This window comes from Elephantulus edwardii, unplaced genomic scaffold (genome assembly GCF_000299155.1).
Source record: "Elephantulus edwardii isolate Elephantulus edwardi_28Jun2011 unplaced genomic scaffold, EleEdw1.0 scaffold00144, whole genome shotgun sequence".
Classification (NCBI taxonomy): Eukaryota; Metazoa; Chordata; class Mammalia; order Macroscelidea; family Macroscelididae; genus Elephantulus; species Elephantulus edwardii.
Window position 1 is genome coordinate 7200830 of NW_006399894.1, and position 13995 is coordinate 7214824.

The following is a 13995-nucleotide window of genomic DNA, read 5'->3' on the forward strand; positions in this document are numbered from 1 at the left end:
ATGTGGCTGACTCTGAGAAGAATGGGAATCCCAAAACATTTGATTGTGTTAATGTGAAACCTATATTTGAAGCAAGAGGTAATTACCTGCACAGAGCAAGGAAACACTACACGGTTAAAAATCAGGAAGGATGTCTGCCAGGAACTTATTTTGTCCTCATACCTTTTCAATCTGTATGCAGAACAAATCACCTGGGACTCTGGGCTTTATGAGGAGGAATGTGGCATAAGGATTAGTGGAAGATTCATCAACAACTTGTGTTATGCAGATGAACCCTGTTTGCTGAAATAGAGGAGGAACTGAGGTGCTTGTTGAAGGTCAAGGACTGCAGCCTTCAATATGGATTGAAACTCAACATTAAGAAAACAAATATTCTCACCACTGGGTCAATTGGCAGCATCAGTATGGATGGTAAAGAGATTGAGATAGTTAACAGTTTTAGTTTGCTTGGCTCCACAGTCAAAACTCTTGGTACCAGCAGCCAGGAAATCAAGAGATAAATTGCATTGGGAAAGTCAGCTACCAGGGACTGGAGTACTGGAGTACAAGAGTACTGAAGAGCAATGAAAAGGGGCTGAAGACTAGGGTGCACCTGATCTAGGCTATAGTCCTTGCAATTATGTGCTATGCATTGGAGAGTTGAACAGTGAATAGGGATGATAGAAAGAGAATTGATGCCTTTTAGCTGTGGTGCTGGAGAAGAATGCTGAATATACCATGGACTGCTAGGAAAACAAACAGGTTTGTCCTGGAGAGGGTGAAGCCAGAATGCTCCTTGGAGGCAAGGACTCTGAAGCTTCATCTGACATACTTTGGGCATGTTGCAAGGAGGGTCCATTCCTTGCAGAGGGACATCATGTTTGGGAGAGTGGAAGGACAGAGCAAGAAAGGAAGACCATCAATGAGATGGATCAATTCAGTGATTGAAGTAATGGGAGTAGGTATGTCAGAGACAGTGAGGTTGGACAGGTTAGAGCAGGGTTTAGGGCTCCTGTGCATAGGGTTGCTAGATGTCACAAGTGACTCGACAACACATAACAACAACAACAAAACATACAGTAGTACTGTTACTTATGGTAAAAAGGACTCCATTTAGAGATGAAGAAAATACAGTAATATAGTAATAAAAATAGAATGACAATCCTATGTCCTGGGTATATAAGACTGATGACATGTCCATAGAACATATTGAGTCTGGAAGACATTATGTGGAGTGAAATATTTTAGTCATGTGGTTGTTGCTAAGTATCCTCGAGTCATAGATGACTCATAGCAACACTATGAGTGAAAGACCATCTCCAGTCTCACAGCATCAGGAACCCACAAAGTCACACAAGAAGAGACCTGAGAGCTCGCTCTTATTTCTTTGATCAGGTAACAACAGGAGGGTGTTGGCTCTACTACCTTAATCTCATCTCAAGCATCACCACAGTGTCAGATCTAAAAGAGACCTACCTGGACCTTGGGATGACAGTACAGCTTCAAGCAATAATCTTTTTCTGAAGTTGCTAGATGGAAAACAGCACGAGGATCCAGTAGCAACGTGTAGTACAAGACATCACAGAAGTGACTGGTGATCATATTGAGAGGTGGCAGGGGAAGGGTGGGTTTGCCCAGGTAGCCGAGTGCTCAAGGAATTGGGAGGTAGTCACACATGCTTGGGGTGGGTGGGCAGTTCTGAAAGTATTGGTTATTTCTGTAAGGGAAGTGTTTTTCACCTACTAGGTAAAATACTTGTCTGTTAGATATTCTTCTAACAGTGGACATCCAAATTAAGGCAGACTAGGAAGAAGGATTGGCCATCCAACTCTGAAATATAACTGGCCTTTGAAAACCCTATGTACAGCAGAGCACACTTAGAGTATACTAACAGATATGGCAACTGAAGTTGAGCCCTCAATTTGGAAACACAAAGGAGGAGAAACAGTTTTAAGAAGATATTAACAATTCGTATGGGAAATGTGAGAAGCATGAATGTAAAAAACTGGACATTGTAAAGAAAGAAATGGAATGCATAAATATTGATATTTGGGTGTTAGTGAAATAAGATGGATTGGCATGGAACATTTTTAATTCCAAGATCATATGATCTATTATGTTGGAGATGAAAAGGTGAAAAAAAAATAAATATCAGGGTCACTTTCATAGTTCAAAAGGCCATTTTTAGATCAATTTTGAAATACAATATTATGTGTGACAGAAAAATATCCATAAGCATAAAAGGAAGTACTGTTAATGCCACCATCATTAATATTTATGTGCCTACAATCAGAGCCAAATAGGAGGAAATAGATTATTTCTACCAACTGTTGCTGTCAGAAATCGATCAGACATGTAACCAAGTTGCTTTAATAATAATGGGTGACTAGAATGCAAAGTCGGAAAGTATGGACTTGGTGACAGAAAAGAAGCTGGTTAAAGAATGATAGAATCACTGCACAATCAATGAGTTATTCATAGCAAATACCTTTTATAAGAAACATAAACACAGACTACACACATGGATTTCACCTGGTGGGATGCACAGGAATCAAACTGATTACATCTATGGAAGGAACCACTGGAGAAGTTCAATATCAGCAGTAAAAACTAGGCCAGGTACTCATTGTGGAACAGACTATCAGTTGCTCATATGCAAGTTCAAATCAAAACTAAAGAATTTTAAATCATATTCACAGGCATCAAAAGTTGACCTTCAGTCTATCGCCTAAGAATTTAAAAACCAACTCAGGAATAGGTTTGAGGGCTTTCATACTAATGAATGAAGACCAGATAAGCTGTGGGAAGATACCAAGAATATCATTCATGAAGAATGCAAAAAGTCATTACTAAGGAAAAAGAAGACAATAGCAAAACTGATCTCAGAAGATACTCTGAATATTGCACTTGAGCACCAAGAAGCTAAAGCAAAGGGAAGAAATCAAGAAGTTAAAGAGATCAGGAAGACAGGTGCAATGTTATACTGAAATGAGCAAGGAGCTGGAGTCAGAAAATCAAAAGGGCCAAACTCACTCAGCATTTCTAAAGCTGAAAGAAATAAAGAATAAATTGAAGCCACAAGTTGCAATGCTTAAGGATCCTATCAGTAGGATATTGAATGATTTCAGATTAAAAGCAGATGAAAAGAGTATGACACAGAAGAATTTCAAGAAACAGCATACGAGCATGAGGCAATTGTGATGATGGAGGAAGTTCAGGCTGCTCTGAAGGACTTGGCACAAAATAAAGCCCCAAGAATTGATGGAACACCAACTGATGTATTTCAGCAAACAGATGCTGCCCTGCATGTGTTCATTAAGTTGTGCCAAGAAATCTGAGGACAACTACTTGGCCAATGACTGGAACAAATCCATATTTATTCCCATTTCAAAAAAGATGACCAGACAGAGTGTGGAAATTATCGAACAACGTCACTAATATTACACACTAGCAAAATCCTACTGAAGATTATCCAGAAAACACTTGAACAATACAATGTATGCTTTACTTTTAACCTCAATTGCAGTGAGCAGCTTTCAAATGATGGCATTTATTGGCCCAATGCCACTGATGTTTTTTAATAAACTTAATCAATCAATTGTGATTAAATTACCAACTGGTCTTTCCCCCCGCCCCACCAAGGTTAATTGGAATTGTGTGTGAAATATGTCTGACAAGAGATGTAGCATTCAATAAATATTACCAAGTAATTTAGCTATTATATTTTTAGATATAAATTACATGTCAAACATTTAAAGTGTGAATTTGAGGTTAAAAGTAAAGCATGCATTCTAAGCAACAACAAAAAAAAGAAAGAGTGTTGATTGTGGATCTGAGCAAGATGCAATTGTTAACATCCTATCTATCTGTGTCATTGACTATGCAAAGGCAATTTCACTGTGTGGATCACAATAAAGTGTAGCTAACCTTGAGGAAATTGGGAATCTCAGAACACTTTATCATGCTTATATAAAACCTATATTTGGACCAAGAAGCAGTGCTCAGAACACAACAAGGAAACACTGCATGGTTCAAAATCAGGAAAGTAATGTGTAAGGGATGATCCTGTCCCCATACCTTTTCAATCTGTATGCAGAACAGATCATTCAGGAAGCAGGGCTTTATGAGGAGGAGTGTAGCATCAAGATGGGAGGAAGACTCATAAACAACCTACAATATGCAGATAACACAACCTTGCTGAAACTGGGAAAGACTATAATCTTCAATATGGATTGAATCTCAATATTAAGAACACAAAGATTCTCACCACTGGGCCAATTGGCAGCACCATATTAGATGGAGAAAAGATTTAGGATGTTAACAATGATGTCAGTCTGGATACAAAGGTGCACCTAATCTAGTCCATGGTCTTCTCAAATGCGTGTTATGCTTCAGAGAGAGTTGAACAAGGAGTTGACTAAGGATGGCAGAAGAATAGATGCCTTCAAGTTTTGGTGCTGGAGAAGAGTCTTGCACATATACCATGAACTGCCAAGAAAACAAATAGGTTTGTCTTGGAGAGGGTGAAGCCAAGTCTTTCCTTGGGGCCTAGGATTTTGAAGCTCTGCCTCACTTACTCTGGGCATGTAGCCAGGAGAGATCAGTCCTTGGAGGAGGACACTATGCTCAGAAGTGTGGATGGAAAATGCAGGAGAGGGAGACCCTGGATGAGATGGATTGATGCAGTAACTGGGGAGATGGTGGTTGGAGTCTCAGAATTAATGAGACTGACTCAGGACAAGGAACTGCTTATACACAGGGTCACTATAAATCACAGGCAACTCAATGGCATATGAAAACAATAACATATTATGACAGATTTGGAAGCAAGAGTGGAATCCACTTCCTAAATAACTGCTTCTTGAAACCCTATTAACTTTGATAAATGGTAGTAGTTGCAGAGGGGCTTCAAGCCTTTTGTTCGTAGTGTTGCTATGAGTCATACTCAACTCGAAGGCAATCAAAAATAATAGAACATATTGTTATTGTTGTGTCATCAAGTCACCTGCAACTTATAGCAACACTATGTACAATAGCTCTGAATTCTGCCCTAACCTGAGCCAATCTCATTGTCTTTGACAGACCTACTCCCATTTCTCCTGTTACTGAGTCCATTTTTCCCTGGGTCTTCATCTTCTGTGCTGTCCCTCCAACCTTCCATGCATGGTATCCTTCTCCAAGGACTCATCCCTCTTGGCCACATGCCTGAAGTATGTGAGACAAACCTTGAAAGCCCTTGTCTGTAGGGAGCAGTTGGTTTTACAGTCTCTAGGACAGTTCTGTTTATTCTCCTGGCAGTCCACAGTATGTTCAAGCTGTTGTTCTCTAAGGTATCGCCCTTCTTCTTTGATCCTTATTCACTATTCAGTTCCTTACTCTCCATACTGTTGCTCCAAAATGCCCTAGAGAGGTCCTCAGCAACATACTTTCCCAGAGCAATTCATCTTTTGATTTCCTGACTGTTGATGACAACAGTGCTGATTGTGGAACCAAGTAAGCTAAAGTTGTTAGCAATCTCAATATCTTCCCCTTCTATCATGAAGCTGCTAATTTGCCCAGTGGTGAGAATCTGTTTTTTAGATGTTGAGCTGTGATCCATGAAACAAATGTCTTGTGTCCTTCTCAGTTTCAGCAAGCAAGGTTGTGTCATCTGTATATGCAATTTGTTGAGAAGTGTTCCTCCAATCTTGACATCATATTCTTCTACATAAAGTCCAACCTCCCAAATGATCTGTTCTCCATATAGATAGAAAATATATAGAGATAGAATGAATCCCTGACACATATCTTTCCTGATCCTGAACTATGTGGTGTTTCCTTGCTAAATTATGTCTGTTATACACCCAACTCTCTTATTCTAACCTTCAATTTTCTCATAGGAGCACTATTAAATTTCCTCTCATTATTTTTCTTACATATGCATAGCACTACTCTACCCATTTACATGTACATATTAAATACTTAAAATAACTTAATAAAGTATGTGCTACTGTACTTATTTACAGTTGAAGAAAACTTGATTTCAATAAGATTAAAAGCTTGTTCCAAGTTAATAGGATAAAATATATTATATTTCCAAGTTTTGATTCTATCTAGTTGTCTTTGCTATTTTTTGAAGCAGATAATAAGAAATTAGTATTTAGTATATAATTTTTTAAAGTATTATTTGAAGATTTATGCATTTATATGAATTATAAAACATATTTAGCTAAATTATTTCCTTAATGTGAATCTCTAGTTGTTCCATAAGATGATGTTGACAGGAGCAGTCGAGAGTTGAAAACTTGCCTCTTTCTGTGACTAAGAGCTGCATTCAAAATACCAGTACTGTACGTGAAGTCTCTTTCACCCAGCTAATAAATTTGTTTTTATATTGCAACATAAAGAGCACAATGGCATTGTACTGCACTGGTGAACTGCAACACTTCAATCATCTTATCAAGTTGTCCTAACTCATCTGAAAAAAAAATAGCATTTGTGTGTTCAGTGTGCAAGGAACAATGTCAAACCAGATGCAAATATAACAACAGAATTTCTTCAGTTGACAGCTTGACTATAAGAGACCAAATATTATGAGTCACTCAGGAGCAGTAAACCAAGGCAATATAATAATACTGTCAATCAAGAAGTATGGTTTCACCATTGTTTTTGTTTTTGTATTAAAATCAATTGTTTCTTTAAGTAACTTGCAGTCTGAAAAGAACTTTTCATGTTTTCTCCTTAATTTAATAAGTGAATAAATGACGGAACCACATCTTTCAATAAAATGAATATAAAATATTATGAAATGTAGAAGGATGAAGACAATAAATCCTTTCAAGAGTGTTATAAACTGATATAGCTTAAATGAGGAAGGGAAGACCCTTGACCAGGTGAAGTGACAACGTGACTGCTGAAATGGGCTCCAATGTGTCAAGAAGTGTGAAAATCGCGTAAGACAGGACGGAGTTCAGATCTGTTGTTTACAGGATCACTGTGGGTCATACTCAACTTCACGGCCCCTAACAATAATGACAAGTGATACAAAATCAAGCCTGTTTCTGTCTCCTTCCTACCCTATACTCCTTAACAAGCTTGTAACAGCAACCACTCAAAGCTCTGAGCACTCTCCCTTGATTGGCCACTCAGCTACAGACCAATGGGATGTGATTGTTCAATTCTGGAATGGGGTAAAGGCAGATCATTTGAGCAATTAAGGATCACAAATATTGTAAAGAGTTTCTAGATAATCCAATGGTCTAAATATGTAATTGTTAAATGAAAGACTAGTGGTCCAAATCAACTCAGAGCCACCTCAGAGAATTTTTAATTCCTAAAAATTAGTCTCTAAATGTCCTAAGGCTTTCTTTGTCTTTTTTTATTTTAAGAAAATGTTTACAGCTATCCCTAAATTTTCACAATCGCTATTAATGAACATGCTATAAATACTCACATATGTTGAAATAACATTATCTTCTAAATTATGTTCATAAAGTAAATAAGCTACCAAATGTTAATTTAAGTTAGGGACTTCTGGTGGCCTAATGGTAAGAAGCGGTGCTGTAATCCCAAAGGTACATAGTTCGAATCTACGGGTGGCTTTGTAGGAGAAGGAAGGGCAATCTGCTCCTGTGAAAGCAGTGGAGAGTCAGCTCTGGGTCAGTTCTGACTGGATGGTACACAATAATGTTGCTTTAACTACCAAAATGCACCTGACATAAGTTACTGCATTTTCAACTGTTTCACAAATATGTGAAATTTGTACAATGAATAACAATGACTGAAGTTGCTTTTGAATTGTCCAGTTGGCAGAGTACTGAATACTCCATGGACTGCTGAAAGAGGAAAAACATCTGTCCTTTAAAAGTGCAACTGGAGTACTCCTCAGAAGGAAGGTTAGAGAGATTTCACCCCACATAATTTGGGCATATTATTAAGAGGACAAAACCTCAAGTAAGGATATTGAGCATGGAAAAGTATAAAATCACAGAAAGACCCACCATAAGAAGGGTTGACGCAGTGACTACAACAACGTGCTTCATAAAAGCAGAGATTGTGAGGACAGCAGAGGATTGTTCAGTTACGTTGTCCTGTACATAGGGCCAATCCGAGTCTGAGGTGACTCAATGGCATCTAACAACAATAGCAACACAAATAGTGTCTACATTTACAGCATTCTACTTTGTTAGTATTATATTGGTGGGTTAATATTTTATACATACTAGAGATATTGCAGCTGATGATAGATGGATCTTAGCTGAAAGCAGAGAATACCAGAGGAATGTCTATCTGTGTTTAATTGACTATGCAAAGGAATTTGACTGTGTGGATCATAACAAACTGTGGCTGACTCTGAGAAGAATGGGAATCCCAGAACACTTGATCGTGCTAATGCAAAACCTATACTTGGACCAAGAGGCAGGCGTCAAAGAAAACACTGCATGGTTCAAAATTGGGAAGGGCATACACCAGGGATGCATCCTATCTCCATACCTTTTCAACCTATATGCAGAAAAGATTATCCAGGAGGCTGGGCTCTATGAGGAGAAATGTGGGGTCAAGATTGGTGGACGATTTATCAACAATCTGCGTTATGCAGATGACAAAACCCTGCTTGCTGAAACTGAAGAGGACCGGAAGCACCTACTGCAGAGGGTCAAGGACTTAAGCCTCCAATATGGATTGAGGCTCAACGTCAAGAAGACAAGGATTCTCACCATTGGACCAGTTGGCAGCATCAGGATGGATAGTGACGAGACTGAGATTGTACACAGCTTTAGTCTGCTTGGCTCCATGGTCAACACTCTTGGTACCAGTAGCCAGGAAATTAAAAGGCGCTTTGCCATGGGAAAGTCTGCTGTTAGGGACCTCTCCAAAGTACTGAAGAGCAATGGTGTCTCTCTGGAGACTAAGGTGCATTTGATACAGGTCATGGTGTTTGCAATCACTTGTTATGCATCAGACAGTTGGACAATGACAAAGGAGGATAGAAGGAGAATTAATGTCTTTGAGCTGTGGTGTTGGAGAAGAAATTTGAGAATACCATGGACTGCTAGGAAAACAAACAGATTCATACTGGAAAGGGTTAAACCGGGTGGCTCCTTGGAGGCAAGGATTCTGAGGCTCCATCTAACATACTTTGGAGATGTTGTAAGGAGAGACTGGTCCTTGGAGAAGGACATCATGCTTGGGAGGGTGGAGGGACAGTGCAGGAGGGGAAGACCCTCTATGAGGTGGATTGATTCAGTGACTGGGATAATCAGGATGGGAGTGTCAGAGACAGTGCGATTGGCACAGGACAGAGCAGAGTATAGGGCTGTTGACATAGGATCGCTATGAGTTGCAAGCAACTCGATGGCACATAGCAACAACAACAACTTTTTTTTTAATGAGAAACACACAGAAAACAAAAACCTCATTGGGCTTTGGTAAACGGATTTATGAAAAAGTAATGTAGCTATATAACCAACATATACCTTCAGCTATGTTCCAAATATTCCACAAGTTAAATAAAGTGATTTGTACATTAAAATTAAAAACAAACTGTATTTAAGAATGTTTTGAAGAAAACCTGCCCGAGCCCTCCTAGATCCTTACCTGTCAAGTTAGAGTAACTCTGTTTATCAAATGAGGATTATGTACTATGAAACAAAACTAAATAGAGCTTTTTAAAAATCATATAAACAAAAAAAATTTGTATATTGTGATTTAAGCATACTATTTTTTCTTTTTATGAGTTTTTATTATTATTATTAATTTTAATGAAATTTACAGATATTTTGGATATCCATTCATTCATTGTTGCACTTTTCTCCCTGCCCACCCCTCCTCTCCAGTTCATTCTTCTCTTTGAAAAGTAAAAGAAAAATTCTTTCATTGTTATACAATCCCTCTCCCCAAGCCCACTCTACTATGCAGCCTTTGTTCTGGATTCATGTAATGACAATGGTACTTAATCATATATACCTTTTAAACATACTATTTCAAAGCATGTATATTTTTAAATTTAATACATTGTCAAATGTACATATCGTTGTTGTGTAACATCAAGTTGGATCCAACAGATGATGTTGACGGGGACAGTTCCCCTTCATGGAGTTAGCAGAGGCTAGATTTGGCTGTCCCCAAACTTTCCTTGCTCTTTTTTACACTTAGCAGAGTCAATGGCATTCAAATTAAGACTATTTATTAGTATTTCTTAAGTATGTAAAAAGAGTAACCATCTCATTAAATTTGAAATGTTGATAAGATAGAACCTATCCCAGTAACTAATAAGTGCAACAACTTCACTGTAAGAGAAATGATACATTCTGATGCACTCATTCCTTGATTTCAAACCATGAAGTGTTACTGTGCTCTTTCAGTATTACAGCCTTTTGGTTTAGGTCGAGGTTTGTATGAACACAATCTGAAAACCAGCTGGCAGGTTAGCTATGAGGTATGAGTCATTTCTGACTCAATGGTACCTAACAACATCAAAAACAATCACTCAATGAGGGCACTTTGGTGGCCTTGTTGTATGGGGCTGCCCCGCAAGGCGTATCATTCAAAACCACCAGCTGCCCCATGAGAGAAAGAGAAAATATAATTTCATAGTTTACTGCCTCAGAAACTCACAGCATATTGGAGTATGAGTCAGTTCCAACTTGACAGTACACTACAACAATTGTTACTACACTGGAGAAAGGGGTTGCAGTTAGCTTCCAGAAAGATCTACAACTTCAGAAATCTTATCATGCAGTTTGTACTGTCATTTAGCTGGTAAGCTGGAATCAACTCACCATAAATATGTTTGAATTTTTGTTTTATATAAATAAGAAAACCTTAAAAAGTCAAATGTTTAAGGATCCTAGAGAAAATAATTTGGTTTTAGGTATATTTAATGAGAATATGGTAGGATCTTTAGTTTGACAAGTCCAATAACTTGTCATTTTCAAGCATTAGAGACATTCAGAAGACACTTTAGGAAAATAATATAAATATAAATATATATGTGTATGAAAGTCATGAAATGTTGCTTTTTTAAACTATGAAGAGGATCAATATAAATATATTTACAGATCATCAGATTTCAGGTATTTAACAATATATCATATACTAGAATGATTTAAATGAATCATGTCATCTTACTTGATAGATAAGGAATGTAAAGCTCAGAGAAGCGAAATAAAAGATCCATTTGTTAGGTGCTGTTGAGTCGAGAACGACCCAAAGTGACCTATGAATAACTGATAGGAACCCTGTCTTATATTGAGCCATCCATAATTCTAGGTAATATGCAGTCGTGTTAAAGAACTAAAGAGTAATGATTTTAGTCTAGGAACTAGAGTGTGCTAGTCTAGGAACTAAGGTGTGCCTGGGCCAGGCCATGATTTTCACAGTTATTTGCTACATATCAGAGAGTTAGAGAATGACTAAAGATGATAGAAGAAGAATTTATGCCTTTTAGCTGTGGGGCTTGGAAATATTCTGGACCACCAAGAGAATAAACAGGTCTGTGCTAGAGAAGGTGAAACCAAGTTTCGCCTTGGAGGCAAGGATTTTGAAACTCTGTCTCACATACATTGTAAACATACATGGCCAGAAGGGTCCAGTCCTTGGAGAAAGACATCATGGTTGGAAGGGTGGAAGGAGAGCACAGAAGAAGAAGACTCCAGATGTGATGATTGACACAGTAACTGGGGCAGGTTGGTGTGTCAGAGCCAGTGAGACTGGATGAGGATAGGGCAGGGTTCAGAGCTATTGTTAATAGGGTCACTATTAGTTCCAGGGTACTGGATGGCACATAACAAAAATAACAAAAACAATGCAGTAGAGATAAGACTTTAATCAGATTTCTCTGATTAAGAAAACAAAGCTAAAACATATATTCACACATTATTTATGACTCTTTAGTATTAATTAATATTGCTTAAGGATAATATTTCAATTAGAAAGTCTAACTGGAGAATACGGAAGAGTTTCAGATAAAGAGTCAAGTAACAAATGGAAAAAGGAGTCTCAGACAACAAATACAGTCTGCTTTGTCCCAGGATTTAAAAAAAAATTATAAAATTCAATGTTTATTAAATAGCTGGAGACTAGAATAACAACACAAAAATAAGCAAGTAATGTTATTTACCAATTAAAAGGAATTTAAGAATAAATTTTCAAATAACAGGTAAAGTATATGAACACATATATGGCAGAAAATACCTCTCAGACTTTTATATTAGTGAATTGATAAATATGAGATGAAAGTTTTTTCATATTGGTAAAAAAAGGTTTTTCAAATCTGAAAATTGGACTGACTATATTAATAACAGCTAAAAGTCCCCTGTTAGTGTGTATCAAAATTAAATTATAGCTATCACTTTCTGAATTGGTTAGTATTTTTTTCTCTATTATGAGAACATTAAAGCTGATTATTTTTATGCAATCAAATATATTCATTGCTTTATCTAAATTCAGTATTGTTGAATATCATATTAAGAGATTTTTCTAATTGATTTCACAAAGAATGTCAAACACAATTAATTTCCAGGAAAATAAAACTGTCTTCTTTTAGCTTATGATCCATACAAAACATGCATGAAGAAACTTAGTATGATACAATCTAGTACAATGAGGGAAATGTAACAGATTGAGCAAGTCAATTTGCAACTTGTTGGGACAGTGGTAAACCAGGAATCTTTTTCACCATTTATTTCTCATTTGGTCCCTAATCTGAGATGTTTATAGCAGACATAGAATAATTTTCAGGAGAAAATAGCAAGTCTGTTTTTCCTTTTTATATTTTTTAGTATATATAGTAAGCCTAATTCTATTTGCTATTTCATGTCTATGTATTTTACTTTAATTGTCAAATATCCAATGTAAAAATAGATATCTATCATTTATAATATAAAATCAAATTAAAATACGGCTTGAATTTTTCACATAAAAAAGAAACATCAAATAGTGCATAATTTCAATTTATAATAAAATAATTTTAAAAATAAATCTTTTGTAAATAATTGGAAATGAACTTCAGGGTAAAAACTTATAATAACAAAGGTTATAAAACCTAGAAGTATAAAATAAACACACCAAGAACTGTACAACCACAATTACGGTGCTAAGAAAAAACAGCGCTTCAATCTATTTAACCCGTTTCCATAAAATAAAGTTAATAGCATATGATTTAATCATACAAAGTTAGGGAACAAACATGATTCACTGCAGAAACTGAGAACACCTACTTTTGCAGTTGTACAAAATATATACTTATTAATGATATCCTCTCAACTATTAACACATTAAATCACAATTCTGATTAAACTGTTCTACCAAATATATAACTGATTTTGCAAAGTTTATAAAAATTAAGTGAGTTGACTTACTGTCTGGAAGGCTCGGGAAATTTAAGCTCTTCTCTTTTCTTCATTTCTATTGGTGGTTCCATAGGCGTAAGAACTACAGCAGCACATGAGACTATAGAATGGTAGGAATCTTCTCGGCAAACTGGTGTTTATCCAAAAAGAAGAATTGTAAATGTCAAAATGATTATCAACTATTCTTAGTTACCTTTCATCATTTTCTAGTTTTCAGGCAAATAAAAGAGATAAACCAGCAAAACAGTGACAATCATTAAATTATTCCTAATTATCATCTTGCAGTCTAATTATTTACACCAGTAACTGCAAAACCTTGGGTGGTTTAGGTTTGGTTTTTTGTTCGTTTGTTTTTATTTTTCAATCACACTGTGAAAAAAACAATATATTGTCAACAATTCATAGTGCAACACTTTTCACTGAGGAATAGCACATAACCATGTACAACAGATATATGAATCTTCACAACATTAATACATTAATTAATCTATATAATGAACACATGCAAGCAAGATTCTACTGAAGATTATCCAAAAAATGACTGGAACAGCACATCAGCAGAGGACTGCCAGAAGTCCAGGCTGGGTTTAGAAGGGGTCGTGGTACTAGGGATATTGTAGGTGATGTTAGATGGATCTTAGCTGAAAGCATGGAATAGCAGAGGAATGTATATCTGTGTTTCATT

General features: G+C 36.7%; 1 protein-coding gene across 2 annotated transcripts in view; it reads right to left on the reverse strand.

Annotated features, from left to right (window-relative positions):
- The window catches only part of CCSER1 (coiled-coil serine-rich protein 1), a 1860678-nt gene that overhangs the window by 1612145 nt on the left and 234538 nt on the right, over window positions 1-13995 (reverse strand). For both annotated transcript variants that reach the window (XM_006894481.1, XM_006894482.1), the window contains exon 4: window positions 13320-13440. In XM_006894481.1, coding sequence (XP_006894543.1) covers window positions 13320-13440 — 121 coding nt within the window. The remainder of the gene's footprint in view (window positions 1-13319; window positions 13441-13995) is intronic.